Source organism: Carassius auratus, chromosome 42 (genome assembly GCF_003368295.1).
Source record: "Carassius auratus strain Wakin chromosome 42, ASM336829v1, whole genome shotgun sequence".
Lineage (NCBI taxonomy): Eukaryota > Metazoa > Chordata > Actinopteri > Cypriniformes > Cyprinidae > Carassius > Carassius auratus.
The window spans coordinates 314,085-338,173 of NC_039284.1; the positions used below are offsets into that span (position 1 = coordinate 314,085).

A 24,089-nucleotide genomic window follows, 5' to 3' on the forward strand; every position below is an offset into this window, starting at 1 on the left:
ACATAATATTACTGTACGACTCTATATTGTAATTCTACATAACACTTCTAGTACAAGTAACATTACTGTACCACTATACCTGTAAATGTTCAACTGTAACAGCTTTTACATAACTTTTAACCTTGAAGCTTAACTAATGACTGCTAATATCCTTACAATGTATTGGATTATGTGCACTTTAGATGTTGTGAAGATTACAGATTGGCATAATTACTTTTCAAAAAAATAAGTGAGGAGACCATCCAGCTACCCAACCAAGCACGATGTGGTCTCATGATCAATCCACCCCAACTAAAAACTCTCTCTACTGGCGCAGAGGAAGCGGGAACTGACAACAGTTACCATTTCATCACTTTCTGTAACAGCAACGGATAATCTAATGCTAATTTCCCTGCATGGTGCATTTTAATGCAGGGTAAAATACACACTAGTCGAAGTTTTTTTAGTTACGGAGGCAGGAGGGTAACTTAAGGCCGGTGACACACTGGCTGCGTGGCGTCTCTACTGCGTGCCAGAAGCGTGGTGGCTGCTTCGCGTTTTCTGTGTCTTTACACACCAGAAGCGTGCCTGCACGCGGCGCTTGGCGCGCTGCTGCGGCTGTAGGTGACATAGAGGGAGGCCGCCAAAAAACCAGGCTCTTTATTTTTTTTATTACAATATCAAATTTATTTTTTCATTTTTTTACACACCTACTGATAAGACACCGTCAACAGTATTGACGGCAAAATAGAGTATGTTTGACAGGTGCAATATTTGAAAATCGATCATTATTAATTTATTTTTAAAATTACATTTATATCTGAATTTATGTCAACCTATAGACTTTCAAATATCAAAATGTCATGAATGAATATGTATTTGTGTACAAAATGACATATAAACATATTTTCCTAGTATATTTTGCCTGGAAACGCTTCCAACATGCACGCGTGTCGCGTGAAAAATAGGCGTCGGTTCTATTTCTAGCATGCGCGCGTTTTCCGCGCGTCTCACGCAGGCAGTCTGCAAGATCTAACCTGTTAACATGGGAGCCGAATTAAAAACAGACACGCCACGCAGCTGAGGCGCTTGCGCCACGCATCCAGTGTGTTGCTAGCTTAACGTCTCACGTCAAAAGAAAATCACCAGTCATTGGATGTGTCAATCATACATCAATTTAAATAAATATTAACATACAGTAATAATCATGAAATATTTGGATTGGGACTCGAGTGGACTCGGGCATAAGTCCGATTCCTAATATGTTCGAGTCCGAGTCAATACCGAGTCAAAATGCACACGAGTCCATGACAAGACCGAGACCATTAAAATACGGTCTCGAGACCGAGTCCAAGACCGAGTCCGAGTCTCGAGTACTCAACACTGTTCTCAACCCTTCCTCCAGACTCTAGGACCTTGGTCTCCAAATGAAATTCAAAACTTGCTCTCATCTGAAAAGAGGAATTTGGTCCACTGGGCAACAGTCCAGTTCTTCTTTTTCATAGCCCAGGTAAGACGCCTCTGACGTTGTCTGTGGCTCAGCAAATTCCTTGACACATCTGTGTGTGGTGGCTCTTGATGCCTCGTGCCAGCAGTTGTACAGAGAAGCCGTTCCAAGCTGATGACGTCTGAGTTCAGCATTGTGCAACCCTTAAATGGTAAATTAGGCAGTGTATGGTTTTAAATTAGCCTGTATGAGCAGCACACTGCACATGTCCTACTCTCCTCATGTTTTTGTTTGCAATCCCAATCGGCCTCATTATGAATGGAAGAGCCAGGCCTCATAAACTCTATTGATTTGAGTGGCCAATCTGCAGGTAAACCAGAGAAAGAATTATGCACGTGTGTGTTAGTTCTGCAGTTTAAACAAAGCTCCATCATTTTCTCTGCTCACTAAAGCTTCGGTAATAATTGTGATTGAATAAATGGAGCATGATAAGTCAAACCATTAAAATACAGATCCCAGCCAAGCACAGATAAGCTCCCGATTCTAGGAAATCCAGTGATGAGGAATACAATGAAGAGGAAGAAGAACTAAGAGGAGAGATACTAAGATTATCTCTCAAGAGACAGCGCTTGCAAAATGATGTATTAGAACTAGATTTTTTTTTTTTACATTTTACAAGAAAGTGTGGTGTTTTGCTGTGCAAGAAATTAAACCACAATGTTACAGTTGTTGCAGTAGTTGGCTAAAAGGGTGGTTGCTAAGGTGTTCTGGATGGTTGCTCATGACTGGTATTAAAACTGATATTTTATTTTGATATTTTGAAGAATTTTGCTGCCCATGATTTTCATTGTATAAACAAAAAACATTTCCCAAAATATCTACATCTGATATCTACATTTCAGTCTCTAGATATGACTTGGGTCCTTCCTTCAATGTAAATGAACTCTTTTATCATCTGTCAGGTGAAAAGCAAACCCATTCTTCAACAAGACACACAATCTAAGGATTCATCCATGTTTAATAATAGTAGTGGTTCTATTAATCTCAAATCTTTACCTTCTTTCCTGTTCTTCTTTCTTTTATCTCTTCTCCTGTCTTGCATTTGATCTTGTGATTCGTCTTGTTTTTCTCCTCCCCTCAGATCTTTTCTGCAGTAGAGATCACTGCCAGACTCTTGCTGAGACCCAGATGAGTAGATCTGAGCAGACTTCTACAGGAGCCTGTGCTGCAGACCCAACACATGTGCATGGCAGAAATCCACATCTCTGCAATGCTGCGTATCCTCCAAATGACATCTGTTTGAGCCTTGCTGTGCAGTTCATTTAGCTACAGCAAATACTGAGCCTAAACACAGCTGTGTTCTGATTACGTCAATATATTCACTGGCTTATAATATGAATTATATTCTTTTAGTGGCATTTGCAGAGTAGAGCATCAATAATATTATTGCTTATATATACAGTAGGGTTAATGATTTGGACAAACTCACTTAGTATTAAAGGTGCTGTAGGGAAATTTTGTAAAAAAATATTTTTTACATATTTATTAAACCTGTCATTATGTCCTGACAGTAGAATATGAGACAGATCATCTGTGAAAAAAATCAAGCTCCTCTGGCTCCTCCAAGTGCTCCTATTGCCATTTGCAGAAAGCCATCCGCTCCCGGTAAAAAACAACCAATCAGAGCTGCGGTCCGTAACTTTGTTTGTGTTCAAAATGTAGAAAAATGAAGATAATAAGCGAGTACACCATGAACCCATTTCCGAACCGTGTTTTTAGCTTGTCCTGAATCACTAGGGTGCACCTATAATAAGTGTTTATATTCAGACTATTTTAGATTGCTTCGGGGGTACCGCGGCGGAGTAACCCAGTATCTTTGTGATTCTTCATAGACATAAACAGAGAGAATAGATCCGGCTACAATGTTCTTCCGCAAGACACAAGCAGTTCTGTTTATTAACCGCTAGAGCGTCAAAAGTTCCCTACCGCAGCTTTAAGCCTTGGCGTTTGCCTTGTCTTGCGGTCATTTTGTCTTGATGCTGAATGTGTGTTTTGAAATGCTGTGCATTGACACAGCTATTGAAGGGAATTCAACACTTGGTCACACTTTATTTTGAGGTACAATTCTCACTATTAACAAACTATTAACTATGACTTTTGCCTCAATAAACTACTAATTTGCTCCTTATTAATAGTTAGTGAGGTAGTTGTTAAGTTTAGGTACTTGGATATGATTAGAGATGTAGAATATTGTCATGAAGAATATGTGCTTAATAAGTACTTATAAACAGCCAATATGTTAATAATAGGTATGCTAATAAGCAACTAGTTAATAATGAGAATTGATCCCTACACTAAAGTGTTACTAACCTGTGTCACACTGAAGTAGAACAGGACAATATGTTCATTATACATATCCTTAATATTTCCAACATCTAGTGAAAACAGAGACCTTCATATTTCTGGTTTAGGAGGCATTTAGGAATATTGTTGGTATTTGTATTTACGGTATTTGTAATGCTGTGATTCATCAGTTGGAGACGCAGAGGTGCGAACAAAGATTTTTGAAGTGTGGAAGACACTCAGTAGCTACCAATTGGATACATTTCTAATGTAAAACAAACAGTTCACTTCACAATCAAATTCAGTCGATTTTTACTTTGTATTACATTTATTTCCATGACTTGCTTTCTTGAATGTAACACAAAGCTAGCTTCCCCATTTCTTGTCATTGTGACTATATACAAAAAAAAAAAAAAAAAAATCTAATGGACACCATAACCAAGTTTTCTGCAGACATATAGTACAATAGCTTTGTTTGTGTCAAATCTTGTTTGCTCTTGCATTCAGTTCATCAAGATGGATCATACCGGGTTTGATGACAAATATGATTGAATCTCACAGGGCTGAAGTGCATTTTTGAAATATGCTTTCAAGTTTTAAAGCTGGTGCATCAGTTGGGTTTGCCTCAGTATATGTGTTTCAGGAAATGAAGTACTCTGTTCACTAGAGATATGCATATAGGTGTATAAAGGCGGAAAAGCACAATGTTGTGCTCTAAATAGCAGTGGTGCTGACTGTGAGCTGGGGCGAATACTGCAGCTTAGATGTAGGTTCAGTAAGCTGTGTTTTTTGGGACTGTCAGCCTGAGCTGTGAGTTTGTGTCAGTGAACGATGAGACGAGTACATGACTCAGCAGCTTCAGAGAAGGGATGAGTCGAGGAAATACAGACACTGACACGCTGCATTATGGGGATGTGATCAGGGCTCTAAAATAATACTTCTTTATGGTTATGACAGGAAAGAGAGAAAGTGAAGCAAGAGAGCAGAATATGAATAGACTGGTTCAGAAGTATGGTTTTATATGTCAGTCTCAAGAAACCTGCCAAGAGCAAAGTTTTATATCAACTAATTAATGAAAAGTTAATCAAAAATATGAGTCCTCAAACATTATATTATTGCATGAGATTTATACATTTCAGCCATAATTATAGCAAAATATTCCCTGATATGTTCGGCAGACTGGACATTTATATCTCAAAGAAATATTTTGTATACTGGATGTGAAATATTAATTTGAAATACTTCTATGTATTTTTGTAATGTTATTACCTTCTTTATTTCTTTAGCTTATTTAGACTCATAATTGTTTCATTTGTGTCTTCACATTCTGTGACATGCATGGCTCTATACCAATGTCATAGAATTTAAGTTATTGTTGGTTTATTTAATAATGTAAAAGAGTAGAGTTACTGCATGTGGACAAGTGTTAGACGGGTCAAAGATGCCCTGCTTTATAGAAGAGCTGCTGGAAGGAAACATGTCTCCTGTGGTTGCTTTATAAAGTAACTCTAAATGTTTTGTTCATTTTCATGTATTCCATTTCAAAATAAGGTATACTATACTTGTACATTTTCAAACAAGATAATCAGCAGAAAATGACAAAAGCGAGTGATCTTTTTCTCTGAAATATTCATGGCCTCAGGGAAATCCATGCCAGAAATAATCATTTGCTTAAAATAATGTATGTAAAAACAGAAGTGAGTCTGGCGTCAGGCATCAGGCGCTGAGAGGGTTGGCGTGGCGTTGGCGTAGAGCTCAGCTCTTGTTGAATGTGGCTGTGCTGTGCAGGGATGCAGGTGATTGATAGCGCCGCCGCTGGGATGCAGCCTGCATAAATTCTAGCCTAAACCGCCAGGGAGGAGGGAGGCCTGAAGGGGAATGAATCACATCGTAAAACAAAATCCAATACCAGAGGAGGGAAGAGCATTCAGTGCCATAAACTGCCGTGCCAAGCAGGACACCTATTAGCATTCATTTAAGGAAACAGTTCAGTCCAGCATCATCTCTTAAAATTATTTCTGCCTTATAAAGGCAAATACAAGGAGATAATGACTGTTTTAAATATAACTGAAATTGTCAAAAAAAAAAAAAAAAAAATATAATAATAATAATAATAATAATAATAATAATAATAAAAATAAACCCTTGGTAATATTTTACCAATTTTGCATTGCACATTAAATTATATAAGCCAACAATGGGCAATACATTTGTTACAGTATATATTCATGTTTGTTCATGTTAAATACTTGTTTCACAAAAGGTTATTTGTGACAAAAGAAGATTATTCAGGTTATAAAAAGGTGAGAAAGAGACTGAATGGCTTTTTGTGGAACCAAAAATGTTTCTTACTATGTCAAGAACCTTTTGAAGCAGCTTTATTTTTTAAGAGTGTATAGCAACATTTTACTATATGGTCTCATTAACGCATTGGCTAACATGAACTAACAATGATCAATGTGAGTTTAAAATTATTTATTAATCTATACGTTATAAGTTAATGTTATTTAATAAAAATATTTTTTATTAAATGTTGAACTTAACATTAACAAATATAATTAAATGCTGTAGAAGTAATTTTCATTATTATTTCATGTTAACTAATGTTAACAATTGGAACCTTATTGTAAAGTGTTACCAAAAAGTAATATATAAAAAAAATCCATGTAACACCGTTAAAAAAAATAAATGAAATAAATAAAAATAAACTATTTTATGACCAAATCAATTCAAAATTAATTCTAAGAGTAAAATCAGTTATGCAATTTAATTTGCAGAGAGCAGATTTTTCACACCATGAGTGATTCATGCAGTAACACCCCTGCAGCGCTGCAGAGGACATCCCCGCTCCCGTCCCGTCCCGCTGCAGCTGTTCCTCAACGTCATGTGACTGCAGCACTCGCTCTGAGAGAGACCAGCTTGCAGCCAGTTGAGACTCTGTGCAGTTTCCATCTGAGCATCGCAACACCACGACCTCTGTGAAGCAGTGACAGAGCTCAAGATCAACTCATGAAGTAAGGACATTCTGATGTCATGAAGACCTCAATACACACTCAAATACATTTACAATAATTTTCAACACTGTAAATAAAACAAGGATTATTGGAGTATGTTTTACAAGTTTAATTCCATGTGTTACTTGCCTTTTTGTGTACTAAATTGTGTATCACTGCATGTGATGAGATTGGATTGAATAATTAGGTTGAATATAGACCTATATTCTTCTATATATTTCAAATAAAATATGTCTTACAGTAAATTGGTTTTGTAACACTCAGTTGTATACAAAAATATTAGTAGACCCACTTGATTTCATAATTTCCAGTGTTTGGATGTGAGAAACCACTTTTAAGCACATTTCCCATTATTTCCATTTCCTTGCCAACACTGATGGTGGCTTTTTCTCCAGGATTAAGGGTTGAGTAGTCCTGGTGTAGCAGACCTAAACATCAAACTAACCAGGGAGCAAATGGTATAATAATTCCATCCATGAAAGGTTACATTCCTTAGTGTGAAATATACTGTCTGTGTTGTCTATGGGATGGTTGACAATAGCCGTAGTGCACATGTAATAATTCAGGTACTGAACACTGAATATTTTGTGATTGATAATTAATAATATCAATGATAACGAGTTTACCTGTCACTTACACTTATCATCATTTATCACAAGCTTCCAAAACTTGTTTTAAAACCTGGTTTCCATCTCTATTATAATGAAAAAAGGAAACCTAAAAACGTCTTACTGTGTATTTGAATGTCTTTTGAAAATCAATAAACTCGGCTCATTTTGGATTTCATGAGAGCTACACATTCCAAAAAAGTTAGCAATAAGACGCCTGAAAAGTTAAAGGTGCATATAAGGAACAGCTGGAGGAGCAATTTGCAACTTACTAGGTCAACTGGCAACATGATTGGGTATAGAAAAAGCCTCTCAGAGTGGCAGTATCTCTCAGAAGTCAAGATGGGCAGAGGATCACCAGTTCCCCCAATGCTGAAGCGAAAAATAGTGGAGAAATATCAGAAAGGAGTTTCTCAGAGAAAAATTGCAAAAAGTTTGAAGTTATCATCATCTGCAGTGAATAGAGAATCTGGAACAATCTCTGTGAGTAAGGGTCAAGGCCGGAAAACCATACTGGATGCCCATGATCTTCTGGCCCTTAGATGGTACTGCATCACATACAAGTTATTTTTGGAAAACTGGGACGCCATGCCATCCAGACTAAAGAGGACAAGGACAACCCAAGTTGTTATCAGTGCTCAGTTCAGAAGCCTGCATCTCTGATGGGATGGGGTTGCATGAGTGTGTGTGGCATGGGCAGCTTACACATCTGGAAAGGTACCATCAATGCTGAAAGGTATATCCAAGTTCTAGAACAACATATGCTCCAATCCAGACTTGTCCTGAAGACCTTGCATTTTCCAACATGACAATGCCAGACCAATTACTGCATCAATTACAACATCATGGCTGCGTAGAAGAAGGATCCGGGTACTGAAATGGCCAGCCTTCAGTCCAGATCTTTCACCCATAGAAAACATTTGGTGCATCATAAAGAGGAAGATGCGACAAAGAAGACCTAACACAGCTGAGCAACTAGAAGTCTGTATTAGACAAGAATGGGACAACATTCCTATTCCTAAACTTGAGCAACTTGTCTCCTCAGTCCCCAGACATTTGCAGACGGTTATAAAAAGAAGAGGGGATGCCACACAGTGGTAAACATGGCCTTATCCCAACTTTTTTTGAGATGTGTTGATGCCATGAAATTTAAAATCAACTTTCTTTCCCCTTAAAATGATACATTTTCTCAGTTTAAACGTTTGAATGACTATGTTGTATTCTGAATAAAATATTGAAATTTGAAACTTCTACATCATTGCTTTCTCTTTTTATTCACAATTTGTACAGTGTCCCAACTATTTTTGGAATCGGGTTTGTAATTACATGCAAGTCACTTTATGCAATTTGTTAATAGAATGTAATATATGATATAAACATGTATAAAACAATATGTAAATTTTATCTATTGTTTAATCTAAATGTAAGTAAATAGAAGATTATTCACATTTTTGAGACAGAATACATTTCTGAACCATATGTGACTTCTTCAAGCTAGCTTCTCTCTGTACAATACAAACTCTTACACTTATTGTTTCTTTACCTCTTTCCTCATTTCCTCCTCCATTTGCCATTACCACTTTCTCTTTTCACTTGCTGAGTCTGTTTGGCCAGCTCTAATCTTGTTAGACAGAGAACAGCTCTTTTAGTCATTAGGGTTGGTCATCCTGTGAATTTTATTGGCTGGCAAATGGTGCGTATCGTATACATTTATCAGGAACAATGGTCTGGGTAAGAGGGCTGCTCGCCTCACCTGACAGCAGAGAGAGAGAGAGAGAGAGAGAGAGAGAGAGAGAGAGAGAGAGAGAGAGATAGTTTGCTCTGGTTGACAACAAATTATAAATGGCATCTAAGGAAATTATTGATTTGCCAATTCAGCAGGCTCTATTCAGCTTAATTTTCAGTATTACATGTTAATCAGTCTTAGTGAGCATCTTTTATCATTCATTGTGTTTGATCAAAATCATTAAAGCATTATGTGATTTAATTGCTCAGATGAAGATACCGCTAGAGCCAACAGATAGCCCATATAGTTTTCACTTAAAGGGGTCATATTATGTTGCTAAAAAGAACATTATTTGGTGCATTTGGCATAATGAAATGTGTTTATGCAGTTTAATGTTCAAAAAACATTTTTTTTTCCCACATACTGTACATTATTGTTTCTCCTTTATGCCCCACATTTCTGAAACGCATTGTTTTTTACAAAGCTCATCATTCTGAAATGCGAGGTGTGCTCTGATTGGCCAGCTATCCAGTGCGTTGTGATTGGCCGAATACCTCAAGTGTATGACAGAACTGTTAAGCACCTTACCATACTTTATGTCATGGAGCACCGAGACAAAAACATTTAAACCCATTATAATCGAGCCATTTGAGCAGGGAAAATCTGTTGAAGTTTACTTCACTCCGGAACATACATTCTTGAATTTGTGCTGTGCAACGTCTTCACAGACGGAAAAGTGTGACATCATATACCTCTGTACATAAATGCATTTCAAATTCACTTCAATGCACTTCAAATGCACTTCAATGGAACATATATGTTCACTTCTAACTGGATTCATGGCAGAATATCTTGTGATGTCCACTTCACAGGGCACTTACTTTCGAATAGAACAAACATGTGAAGCATAAGAGAAACATACAAAAAGTTCAGAGTAGGGTGGCGCAAGGACTGGAATTGGAAACCGCTGACTTACATTCTCTTTTTACGTGTTGCATGGCATTGTGCTGTATAAACATAAAACCATGTCTGCATTTGTGATTGGAGAAAACGACAAAACGGTACTTCACACTGCTCAAAACTTGCATTTGAATTATAAGGGGCAGTTCCTTTAAATAAATAAATGTTCTTACAGTCTGTGAGTCAGAACAGCCGGCATTGTAGTCTACTCTCCCAGGATCAGAAAACAGTCCTCCATAAAATGCACTGCACACATCTGAATATTTGGGTCAAACTGTTCTGGAACAGTGTTGTAAATACAACTTAACCACTGATTTCTAGTCGTGTACTCATTTGGAAGACCAAACAAAGTAGTTTCACTTTCACAAGAAGAAACACAGCATCTCCACAACATGGCACCGGCTGCAACAGCAAAAATAAAAGTTACGCCTACTTTCTACATTTGGGGCGGCGTTATGCAAATCTTCCCACATCGTGACATAGACATGTGAGGGCATGTTTGAATGAGGCGTTTTAGATGGGGTTGAATTTTATAAACAATATCTCTTTGGGTTTGAGACTTAATCTTTGCAACTTTTCAGATCTTCTTTATGCACCAAGAGCTTGTAACACTCCAAAGAGAAAGGAAAAAAAAATGTATCGCATCATATGACCCTTTTAAATGTATCAATTGCTACTGTTAGAACAGACTGACAGGCATCACCTTTCTGGGCAGGTGTGTGTGTGTGTGTGTGTGTGAGAGAGAGAGAGTTGAAGCTAAAAAATATTTAGCAAAATGGATAGATTCCATGGATGTTAAAGGTTCTTCTTGGTACCATGACTGCCAATAAACAAACATCATCTTTGATTATATGTTCATGTTATACAATCTGTCTGTTTTTATACAGGCAACATGAATTAAAAATCTCCTATAGTAAAATGCAGATAATTCTGATTATGCTGATTTGCTGGGTACTGAAATTAAATGCCTTGTACCTACATGTGCAGTGACAATAAAGTTGAATCTAATCTAATCTAATCTAATCTAATCTAATCTAAATGCTGGTCAAATCCAAGCAACAATTCTAGTCATGACTTCTAGACAGAATCTGTCAGTGATAATCTAAAATAAATTCATAAATATTTTTCAGCAATTAACAAATGAACAAAAATAAGATGGGTGTGCATTTTAAATTAGATATTAATTTTTATTTATAGCTCATATAGCTATAGTTTACTTAGGAAACCTCTTAACATTAAATGAATTACACAATACCTTGACAAACGCTAATAAACACTAATAATATACGTAACCATCACTCTGTTTAGCAGTCAGTAAATAACGTCATTCTTTGATATTTGTGCTAGTTTTCCATATCACAACTACTACTACACACACACAAAACATACACCCACTGAAGAGATTTCCAGTGTCCATGTTCAGTGATGTGCAGGTGAGAGCAGTTGTGCATTGCAGAGTTTCAGCACAGCCCTTCCAGTACAATGCAGTTCAATTAATTCTCAGAGGAGCGGCACAAGTGTGTTTGTGTGTGTGTGAGTGTTAATGTGTTAATGTGTTAATGTGTGTGTGTGTGTGTGTGTGCACGGCAAAAAAAAAAAAAAAAAAGATTAGGCCCATCACTTGTATCACCATCCTTGTTAAGAAGTGGATTTAATTCACAGTATATCATCCATCTTAATTTCATTCAGTTTACACATGTACCATCCTCAAGACCACAAGGACTGGAGCCACAGAAAGGAACAGCCCGGCATTTTCTGCGTTCACTTCATGCAAGGCCCTTTTTATCAATGTGCAAATTGTTCAGAATGAAAAATTACAATGTATATGAGTTACTGCGACATTACACGATCATACCATCATTTTCTATAAGATGATGAAGCTCCGGGGAGAATCGCCTCCTAAAAAGAAAAAAAAAAAAAAGAAAAAACCCTACAGATCTCTTGATTTGTGTACCTGCAGTAATGGCATCCCATGCTAATGCATTTGGTCACCTCAGGCCTGCAAACAAGACATTTTTTTGCTGGTTTTAACTGCAGTGGAGACATCTCAGCGTGCACAGTGCATCTCAAGAGTCTATCCTTCTGTGAGTTTGCAGCACACGTGGATGTGACCACATCGCCTGACCTCTCACATGATGTATGACACATCAGACCATGCAGAATTACATTCATACATAACCCAATCATTTTGTCATTTATGTGGAGCTGTAAAAACACCAGGTCAGCTCTTGCAGAAAATGCATGAGAGAATGTGAGATGGTGAGGGAGGGAGGGAGGGAGGGGAAACTGCAGTACATATAAGGCAAGAGAGATACCAGTTCATGTTTTATTTAAGCTTTGCTCTGTCAGGTCCAGTAGAGTCTTTCGGCTCTGGTCTTCTGTTTCTCAGTAAGGACCACTAAAGTGTAAAAATCTCAGAAGCCCTGGAATGTTTATCCAAGGAAAGAGGAATTACTGAAAGAAAAGGGAAGATTGCTCTGTACAGCCAAGCCATTTTGTTCCCATCCCCACCGCCCACCCCTCTCATGACACCAAATGTCCATCTTCCCCAGGGTCGTCATGTCAGGTTTGATCCGAGACCGTCCATCACAAACTGTTTTTTATCCTTGGTGACCTTGAAGATGTGTCAGTTCTTAATCTATAGAGGGGCTGGGGTGACATATCAATACTTGAGCAAATGCCGCATATATTTCATCCCCTAAAATTGTCCAGATTCTCTTGAATATAAGTTCTTAAACATGCAATACTTTCCCTTCAAGCTCAGAAATGCAGAGAATGTCTTTGCTTGTCATAGATATATGGTGGCATAACCATAAAGAACCATTCAAAGAGGAGAAACAAAATGACATCTTAATGATCAGACATTAAACAATAATGCACCAGAAATTGTTTCTGAACAAGGCCTTAAACCATTTTATAATGAAAGCACACACCTGTTTAAACACACTTGCATTGTCATCGAGAGTGGAAGAGATACAGCAGGCATGGGCTTTAATAGTACATGAATCCTAAAACAAATTATTCGGCTTACAGATATTGCTGGAACTGAAAAACCAACACCAGAGCACAAAACACTGCTGAAACATTGTTGTGTCATTTGTTAGCAAAAAAAGATAGCTGTCCTCTGTAGAAAAGACCAGCGCTTTTTGTCCATCTGGCCTTTTTTTCGAATTGAAAGAGAAAGAAGAATGCATTATGCCATTTTCAGTTCATTTACAACAAATAGAGCTAAAGCAAGTCTAGACGCATGAAGCATAATTCAAGCAATAAATCTGCTTTATGGATATGGTTATATTCTTCAGAATATATTTTATATGTATATATGCATATATTTATATACAAGTATGGCACTTGATTACACTTAAACGCGAGAAAAAAAAAAACTTCACGAAAGCAGAGGGCGCTTAGGTGTTAAAAAAAGAAAATCATCATAGACTTTAATCGTTTGCAGCAAATTCAACCTGCTCACACACACACACACACACACGAAATAAGATTTGCAATGGAGCTCATCACATAGCCTACGTTAAGGTCAATGGTGTGGTACAGGCAACCAAAAAGAAAGAAACCATAGCAGAAACGAAAGTGTTTGATACATGAATGTTGTGTCGAGACTCCCGATGTGCGATATTACGTCAGCATCACTTCATTTTTTTAGTGCAAGACGCATTTACTCCCTTCAAGTACAAGAGAGCAGCTTGTTCGGTTACTCATCACATGTCATTGCTCATGGCACAGCAGTTGTCGTGGAGCCGCTTTACTGTAATAAATCATATAGCATGCATTGTGTGCAACAGGACAGTGTCATGTCAAGTGTCACCGCAGCTTACAGAGAGGCAATACGCATTCAGGTATCAGCATTTGCACTGTGTGTACGTCTCAGAGTACAAACGTTGCATAAAAAGTTGCATCATACAGTAGTGAACTGCTTTACAAACGTGTTTGTCGTCCATAGTTTCCAATGGAGTCTTTAAAACAGTAACAAAAAAGTCCTACCCCGTGTTCTTGCAATTCATGAACCTTACGTGGCGACTGGACTCGTCCACGGTCTCGAACTCGGCGGCGCGCGGACTTCTGGTTCTCGTTACACACCCGTTACACGTAGGCGGAGTCACTGGACTGAGTGCGGCCGAAATTGGGCATACTCATCCTGGGCAAATCCTTGTTCCGTATCTCATAGATGGACTTCCTGCGGGCCCTCACGCCCCTCACAGCCGCTTTGATCTTCCTCCAGCCCAAGTGATTGAGCTCGGCCAGATTGAGGACCACGCAAAAGCCACTGACCGCGAACATGAAGACGAGAAACACGGTTTTCTCCGTTGGTCTGGACACGTAGCACTCCACCTCTTTGATGCACGGGTATCGATCGCACTCATACACGGCGGGCACGTTGAATCCGTACAAGAAATACTGGCCCACCAGAAAGCCAATTTCCAGAGCGTTTCTGAATACCACCTGGATGATGTAAAACCTGGAAATGCCCTCCTGCCGTCGCATTTTGGACTTGGCCGGTTTCTTGCCCGACCTGTCCATTTCTTTGGGCTCCAGACAGTCGGGCTCGGCTTCTTTTGTGTTGTTCTCCGTGTTATGCATTACTCCGTTCATGATGGTGTTCTTGATCTTTTGGTTCTTGGCCTCCTCTCGTTTTAGGGACTCCTGCTCCTTATTATCCAGTGTGAGCAGGACGGTGGCTGTTGAGTAACGTCGCTCCTTTTGCTTGGCCGACTGATGGACCGAGTACGTGATGAAGCACAAACTCGGCGTACAGACCATTATGATCTGGAAAACCCAATATCTGATGTGAGATATGGGGAACGCTTTGTCGTAGCACGCCTGGTTGCAGCCCGGCTGTAAGGCGTTACAGACAAACATGGTCTGCTCATCATCATACACTGTCTCTCCCACTATAGCTACGATTAGGATCCGGAAGATCACCACCACAGTGAGCAGGATCCTAAAGAAAAAGCACACCGAAAAATAAATGTGTCAATATAGGAGCTTGAGCTGCAGGGAGCTGTCCAGTGCTGAAACCGGGCTTCGCTTCATTTCGCTATCACTGAATGCAGCGTATGGATTATGCAGATAGCACTTGGTATGTCACGTTTGATACTGTATTTCTGCAATTTTGACAACAACCATTAAATAAGCAATAAATAAAATACAAAACAAACACAAATAAATCGGAAAAAAAGTAATAAGGTTAGGGTGATGCCTAGCCCTGAAAATGTGGTGCATTCTCGACCACTGAATGATTTTACTTTAGTTTCACTTAAAACATGCTCCTTTATATTTTACATACAAAAATACTACGTAACTTGTTTTGGCATATGTTTCCCTTCATTTTCTATTGTGTATAAATAATCGTTTTATTTTATTTTTTATTTTTGTTTGTTTGTTTTGTTTTTGCGCACAGTTGGCAAAAAGCATCACTTTGCCTCAAAAGGTGGCTTTAAATAAAGCAATAAAAAAACGAATAAAAATAAATGTGTAAGTGGCAGGTTTACTAATGGGAGTGGGTTAGTAAGGGAGCTAAATAAATACAGACGCGTTTGCAACCAGTGAACGATGCATTTCAGTCACATTTCAGTCGTTCAGTATTGGGATATTTTACAAATGTGTTGTGTACATGTTTGTGTGTATGTGTTTCATTTTATTTTCTACGCTATTTGAATGGGTGACATTTTTGTGCACAACTGGCATCGCTCTGCGTTCAAACGTGGCTTTAAATGAGACAAAAAAAAAAAAAAAAAAAATATATATATATATATATATATATATATATATATATATATATATATATATATATAAACATAATATGCTGAATATATGTACCACCCGAATATTTTTTGGTATGCCTAGTTTGTTGGTCATCCACATTTTATACTGTAATTTAAAGGGTGAAATTGGCCACTAATGCCGTTGGCAATGATAAAAAACGTATTATTTTCTCCAAAACTTGAAACGAGCTGAATTTCGGCTACATTAGCTCTTACCTTCCGATCATAGTGGAGTGCTGCTGGACAGCAGCCTCCAAGAGCCTCTCTAGTATGGTCCATTCCCCCATCGCTGCTCATCCGCAGACTCTGCTCCAAATCCAGGGAAAAGCGTGAATATTTCCTCCTACTGTCCGCCGTTATGAGCTGCGCCAGCTGTGGCAGTGCTGATGCTGGAAGATGCCACACTTCTCCTCGTCTTCCAGACTGGAGTGGAGTCATGTGAGCCCTCCTATCTTCGATCTCCACATCAGATTGATGGTGTGGGTGGAGGGCGGCGGGCTTTAATATGGCATCAGTGCCGTGGAGAGCCCTGCTGCGTCATATGGGGCTTTATCTCGAGCTGCCAAAACGCGGTTTCATATGTGCGATGTTCATACCCTGGGAATGTAGCCAGATTCGGTCCGGTGATGGTGAACTCTTGTCATGGTGAGGAGAGCGGAGGTGACTTCCACCTTGTTTTATTTATTGGACTTGAGTCTCATACTTGTTGCTGTGTATTTTGAAAGGCGACACGGCTGTTGGAGAGCAAATGTCCTTGAGTACAACGAGGACCTTCGGCTCCGCCCTGTTCACACGAAGCAGCAGCGATACAGTGAGGTGAAAATGTCAGCTGATTCTCTGTTAAGGGTAAAGACACTTTTGGCCCCGCCCATCGAACGCCCGTAGACATGCGCAGATCCACCAAACCAACTTATTGCCACTTGCTTTGATAGGACACTTTCTTTAAAGACAATGTGCTAATTTGATTAACAAGGGTTAGTTAAGGGCATTTGGATAATCTTAAATATTTGAATTCAAAAATTTTATTGTAATCTTGGTCATTACATCTGCTAAAAAAAAGTTTAAGTATAGATGGTTGAAATGAATATTTTGAAGGGCAAGTTATTTTTTTTAAATATAATTTTTTTAATTGGATGAATTCTTATTTATTTTTTATTTTTTTTTAGTGAATGACCTTTCATGAATATGTATTGCTGTGGTCTCATTCATTATTTGAGTGATTTTAGTAGGCTAGATGGAGACACCACGTTGCATTGACCCCAGCGAAAAGTGAAGTCTGGAAGAACAAGTGACACACCAAATTGCACAGCAAAAATAATGACTATTTTCAAATGGGTTTCGTAAAAACACTCTCTCCCACCAGCCACACAAACAGATAGTCTCACCCAAAATGCAAACTAGTGTGATGCTGATGGATGAAAACATTGATTTCATTGTCATTGCCAATAATGCATAAAGTGTGCATAAAGAAAAAAAAATCATCTTTATGCAAAATTACCAGCAGAAATAGACTGGAGATTACATTCTTCCTTACTAAAATATAAATGTCAAGTTTCAACACCGGCCCCCTTCTGACATCAGGAAGAGGGGAAGATGAACAGCTCAGCACGAGAGAGAACAGCTTGCTCACATCATGAATCTACCTTGGAATATTCAATGAAAAACTGACTATGCACGAAAAAATGGTGATGAACTGGTTCAATATGTTACAAGCTAAGAAAAAGAGTATTCCCTCAATTCTGAGTGATTTGCTTAGTTCATATATCATTGAAGTCAATGAATAAGCTGAAATGCTTACTGGTGTTTTTCATACAGTCACTGCTGAATAAAACAAATGCATTTTTTTTAAAGAAAATGGACATGCACAGTCAGGAGGGTAGTTCTGTACGTGTGAGGGTTAAATGAGAAAAGCAGTGTGGGGTTCATCACATATGGCAGAAGCACAGCGAGGCATTCAGGCCTTTTTCCGTCCCTGATCTAATACACAAATGAAATATTTAGAAGACCAGTCCAACCACAGCGACTGTCAAATGTGCTTCCTCCGCTGCACACTGCGAGGCAGCCCTGTGTATACGGCCCACGCTGCCAGCACAAACTTGAAATTAAAACCAGGCAATTTTGGCTGGTGAAGGTTCCCCTCAGGACTGCTGAGAGGAAAAAAGAGAAAGACACACACACACACACACAGAAGGAGAGGCTGTGCACATGCTCTGGTCCTGCAGAGGGCACCACTAGAGCTCTGAAGGTCTCTCTGCTTTCATTGCGTGGCTCTACAGTTCCTCGTGGTTCCTGAAGTCTCACTAATCTAAGTCTCCAGTTACTGCCTCCATCCAAACTCAACACAATCCAGAGTGAACTCATATTCCCTCTCATATGCTGAACCCCCAGAGGAAAGAGGCATTCTTCAGGCATGAGACTAAATATGTCCCATAACCTGCCACTGGATTTTAAAAGAGCAACATTTCCACTTTAATATTCATCAGAGATGATCACTATTGTCAGTGCATATGTACCATTTCTTCATCATTCATCCCTCCTAAAAAAACCTTTCCCCTTAGAGCATCACTTAGTACTTATAACACTTAAGAGCGAAAGAGAGAGAGAAAAAAACCACACCCCTAGTTTTAGGTATTTTAGTACATTATTTTAATTAAAGTAACAAAATTGTTTTTTATGCTTTTGGTTTTAGTTATGCTGCCATACATGGAGCTGAAAATCTTAAAATCAGTTTATTCATTAATCTGTCAATAATGTAAATGTAAGGGTTCTATTCATATTTGACATGACAATACACATTATTGTTGACACTGATTTAAACGGAATAATGTGTTGATACAAACTTCTACTTCTGCAGTTTCAGTGCCTGGAACTGATGGTTTTGCCTAGAAAACTTGTCCTGTAATATAAACACAGACATCAGCAGCCGAATACTGAAAGAGTATTTTAATTTCTCATGTTCAAATGGCCTAAGAGGAACAGATACAGAGAGGAAGTTTTTGCTAAGGGTTTAAAACAGTACACTGCTTAAATGAAAAGACGTGGACACTGTGGACTCTTCTTGGCAGTGAGCTGAAGAGCTCGTGGTCTCAGCACAGTGCTTTGCCATGCCTCATGTTCAGGGCACACTTTCGGCCCAGATTGGCCCCCTCCATCAGCAGGTCGGCCAGCCGGTCCAGACCGACGCAGACGGTGAGAGGGGCGATGAGGCCGTACAGACCCCCCAGCATAATGCTCAAGGGCCAGCCGAGAACCAGCAGCACCAGAAGCCAGACGATGCCCCAGAAACATGAACCACACGACATCCTCTGCTGCAGGAGCAAAAGACACAGAGCTTTTTAACATGTCTTTCACACACTACTCTTTTTTTTGTCAGTGCATAAACTTTACCAAGCAGCATTGCTCTCCAGAAAAGTAATTTGGTTTATGATTAGGATGTTAACACACTCCTGCCTTCAGAATATTAATACATCGCTCCAACATTTGCAGTGCTAATGAAAGCAGTAATTAGGAGAGAGTAAGATCTGATGCATCACTCCCTTAAAGGAAAATCGAACATTTTCTGAAATCTACTCACTCTCAGGTTATTCAAGATGTAGATGAGTTTTTTTCTTTATCAGATTTGTAGAAATGTAGCATTGTATCAGTGTCTCATCAATGGATGCTCTGCAGTGAATGGGTGCCATCAGAATGAGAGTCCAAACAGCTGATAAAAACATCACAATAATCCACACCACTCCAGTCCATCAGTGAACATCTGGAGAAGCTGTTTTTGTACGAAACAAAATTACAATTAATTTAACTTCAAACTGTTTCACTGGAAGAAGCGTTATGGATTATGGACTCGGATTTTGTCCAGAGGCAACGGTTTTAAGGTAAAAATGTTTCAATGATGAAGTTGATTCAGCTTCTGTCTTCTCCATATGTTCACTGATGGACTGTAGTGCTGTGGATTATTGTGATGTTTTTATCAGCTGTTTGGACTCTCATTCTGACGGCACCCATTCACTGCAGAGCATTTAGACCTTACCCCCACCCCCCAAAACTTTACCATAACATAACATAACATAACATAACATAACATAAATACTGATAAGTATTAACATAAGTAGTAAATAAATTGTGAAAATAAATAAATGGAGATGTTGAAGTGCCATGTAGGTATTTTATGAGTGATCTGTTAAAACAGTCTATTGAAGAGACCATGAGCTACTCCCACAACTGATAAGTACTTATTACAACACAGAGAAATATGAGCAATATTAAATGCCTAAGTTAGTCTGACAGACAGCAAAGGGAACAAAATAAAGGCTAATTTTTTTATATTTGTATGAGTTAGCCAACTAGCTAGCTAGTTCATCTAATTATCATACCCATAACGTTTCCTTTCATTTCAGTTCTGTGCATACGTATAGTGGAAAATGACATAATTAAACTTAATTATAACATTTTTGAATGCTATATTATCGTCATAGTCATTCAGTTGAGTCATAGTCAGGATTCAGTTGATTTTGCTGTTACCTTTTTTAACCTACTATATATATCTAATGCACAATGCTGACCAGGTTTACATTTAAGTTGTATCCGATGTGTTCATGTATGTGACAACTAGAAATCTTGAAATCTTAAAGGGATGGTTCACTGATCCCCACTGACTTCCTTAAAAAACAAAAAAACAAAAAAAAAAACACTATGTATGTTAATAGGGTCCAGCAACTGAAGGTGAACTATTCCTTTAATGCTAATGTTAAATGTTCTTCTTGGACCTAAAGTTTATTTCTGAAAATGGATCTGAGGGAAACAACAACAACACCAGTGACAGGTTATTTCATAATTATAAATTATAATTAAAAATCATGTTTCAATTTAACTTGACTTTTAGGCACACTGATAATAATAAAATAAAGTCAAAATGAATGGCATTAAAAGCAAAGTTCATAAAAATGTGCTTTTTAACAAACCAGAAGCCATGTGATCAGCGTGCTGTCTGTCTACTACAACAACTGACAATAAAAACCACAGCTGGTCTGAGGAAATCACATCATCAGTCTCACGCTGCTGTCATTATGTTCTGCTCTGGAATGGCGCAATCTTGTGTGACTTTGCTTTAAATGTCCAGCTATTAATGAGACCAAAAAACATTCTGCAAAGCTGAAGAAACAACAAATAAAACACTTCAAACCCACTTTACACTTGGATTTATATTTAGCTCATCCTGTTGTTACTGAGCAAACACGGTTAGTCATGAACTTATGAAAATGAAAGGGCTTACTGTTGAGTTGCGTAATAAATTCTTCTTGAAAGCTCTGTTAATGTTTCCAGGAGTTCCTGCTGACAGACACGATAGACCTGATGAAGCTGAAGCAGTTGAGTTCCCAGCAGTCAGTCACAGCTCTGACAGCGCTCAGGACAGCTGGAGACAGACGAGTGAGAACGGACGTCTTTCACCAGTTACACAACCAACACATTCATGTGATCTAAACTCAGACATGTGCTCAAGTTCAGCATTTACAGGACAGGGATTTTACCATCAGCTAAAACTAAAACCATAAAAATATATACAAATAGCTAAACTTGCTTTTCCACAAATTTTACAAACATCATTTATCATTTAAGTACTTAAAAAAAAAGCATTAATTAAAAAAAATCTAATTTTCATTTAAATCTATTAAAACAAAGACTTCTTAAAATATGTAGATATGTAAAAATTAAAATTAAAATTAAAAGAAAAACAAATGTACTAAATGGAAAAATATGTATATTTGTATAGTATGCATATATATATATATATATATATATATATATATATATATATATATATATATATATATATATATATATATATAATAAACTATATAATACTAAATCAAAAATACTAATATCACATTTCAGAATGATGGTGTCTAATGGAAAACTGGCTCTTGGATACAAAACAATAAGATTTTAAGGGAAAATATACCCCTGGTTCCACAGAAAAGGCTTAAACTTAGTCCCAGACTAAACTACAAGTCTGAGCTGTTTCAACTGAAAGAAACTTTGCACTGACTGATCTTAAAATTCAGTGTCCTAATTGAACTATGGCCTAAACCTGTCTTAATCTATGCCCTGACCGTGAAATCATGCCATTGTTGTTAGAGAAATAAAAAGCATGGCTTAAAAGAGTGCAGTTTTAATTACATTTTATTACAAAACTCCTGTTACAAAAGGTAAAAGAACATTCAACACTCAATGTTCGTGGACAATAAGAATCTAAAAAACATCAGGCATCTATGAGTGAGCTTCTCTAGGCCTCTCCATCCTGCTCAATGTCTCCACTGTCACAATCTCTGCCTGGGTGTCCAGCCATTTTAGTATGACCCTGCTCCTGCTTTTCCCCATCTTTCTGATCCTCCATTTTCACCTGTCCGTCCTCTTCCTCAGCGGCTGTCAGCCGTCTGAGTCTCTGGATGCTCTTCATCAGCCTCTGGGCTCCTGTGAGCTCAACAGCTGACGAGGAGGATCCAGGAGCTGTTGTTGCAGAAGCCGCGAATCTAACATAATGTGTGAATTAGATAATTGTTTTTTAGAACTGCGGTAGTAGACAACAAATTCAAAATTGACACTTTTTTTCTTAATACTTGTTTTCAAAAACCAAGTTTGACCTCATTAACATGATAATCATACATGCTAACTCCGGATCAGTGGAAAATTCTCAGTTGAAATCATTCTGGAGAATTATGATTATAGAATACCTCTACATATTCTTTAGGATGCGTGACCTTCAAACAATGTTGTTTGGTAATGAGCTGCTTTATTTTCTAGGCAAGGCAAGTTTATTTATATAGCACATTTTGTACACAATGGTAATTCAAAGCGCTTTACATAAAAGAAAGTAAAATAATCATGAACAAGAATAAAACAAGCAATTTTAAAACTTACAAAAAATTATTACAAAATTACTTGTTTAAAATGAATTTAAAACAGTTAGAAAATGATTTTAGATTAAAAAAAAAAAAAAAAAAAACAGTGAAAATATAGTGCAATCAGTTTGGATATTGCACAGTGCTCATTCAATAAATGCACAACTAAACAGATGAGTTTTGAGTCTAGATTTAAATGCGACTAGTGTTTTAGCACATCTGATCTCTTCTGGAAGCTGATTCCAGCTGCGGGTGGCATAGTAACTAAAGGCGGACTCCCCTTGTTTTGTGTGAACCCTTGGTATTTCTAACTGACTCGATCCTAGAGATCTGAGTGCTCTGTTAGGTTTATATTCAGTAATCATATCTGAAATATATTTCGGTCCTAGGTCATTTAGTGACTTACATACGAGTAAAAGTACCTTCAAATCAATCCTAAACGTAACTGGAAGCCAGTGTAAGGACCTGAGGACTGGTGTGATATGCTCAGATTTTCTGGTTTTAGTCAGAATCCTGGCAGCAGTGTTCTGGGTGAGCTGCATCTGTCTAATGCTCTTTTTGAGGAGCCCATTAAAATAGTCCACCCTGCTGGTGATAAAGGCATGAACAAGTTTCTCCAAGTCTTGGCTGGAAACAAAACATCTAATTCTTGCATTTTTTTTTAAATGATAGTATGCTGATTTAGTTACTGCTTTGACATGACTACTGAAACTAAGGTCTGTCTCCAGAATCACACCAAGATTCCTGACTTGATTTTTAGTTGTTTGAACCCTAGAGTCGTTTGAACACTTCATCTTTGTTTCCAAATGCAATGACTTCAGTTTTTTCCTTATTTAACTGAAGAAAGTTCTGGCACATCCAACTATTAATTTCATCAATGCATTGGCAGAGGGAGTCAATGGGGCTGTAGTCATTTGGAGATAAGGCTAGGTAAATCTGGGTATCATCAGCATAGCTGTGATAGGCAATTTGGTTCTTTCTCATTATTTGACTTAGTGGGAGCATATACAGGCTAAACAAGAGTGGTGCAAGAATTGAGCCTTGTGGGACTCCGCATGTCATGGACGTCCATTTAGATTTATGCTCTCCTAGACTCACATAATAGCCTCTCCCTTCTAAGTATGACCTGAACCATTTGAGTACCATCCCAGAAAGCCTGACCCAGTTTTCCAGTCTCTCTAGTAGTATGTTATTATCGACAGTGTCAAACACAGCACTAAGATCTAGTAATACCAGCACCAATATTTTGCCAGAGTCACAATTTAAGCGAATATCATTTATTATCTTAATGAGTGCTGTCTCTGTGCTGTGATGCGGTAGAAAAACAGATTGAAATTTG

The 24,089-nt window shown here is 38.1% G+C and overlaps 1 protein-coding gene and 1 long non-coding RNA gene across 2 annotated transcripts; both read right to left on the bottom strand.

Annotated features, from left to right (window-relative positions):
• Positions 1 to 11,709: 11,709 nt before the first annotated feature.
• On the bottom strand, positions 11,710 to 16,763 carry LOC113060377 (gap junction delta-2 protein-like). Its single transcript, XM_026229238.1, has 2 exons — positions 16,071 to 16,763; positions 11,710 to 15,031 (listed from the first exon to the last, which is right to left on the bottom strand). Exons 1-2 carry the CDS (start codon positions 16,139 to 16,141, stop codon positions 14,173 to 14,175), a joined length of 930 nt encoding a protein of 309 aa, XP_026085023.1. The 5' UTR covers positions 16,142 to 16,763; the 3' UTR covers positions 11,710 to 14,172.
• A 2,021-nt stretch (positions 16,764 to 18,784) lies between these two features.
• LOC113060312 (uncharacterized) lies at positions 18,785 to 21,295 on the bottom strand. Its single transcript, XR_003278223.1, has 2 exons — positions 21,124 to 21,295; positions 18,785 to 19,162 (listed from the first exon to the last, which is right to left on the bottom strand). It is a non-coding gene; the product is annotated as an uncharacterized LOC113060312 (long non-coding RNA).
• Positions 21,296 to 24,089: the final 2,794 nt, after the last annotated feature.

Excerpts from the sequence above, each read along its gene's own strand:
- LOC113060377 (XM_026229238.1), bottom strand. The coding sequence starts at position 16,141 with ATGGGGGAATGGACCATACTAGAGAGGCTCTTGGAGGCTGCTGTCCAG. Across the intron at positions 15,032-16,070 it reads CACTCCACTATGATCGGAAG|GATCCTGCTCACTGTGGTGG; the intron begins GTAAGAGCTAAT and ends CTTTTTCTTTAG.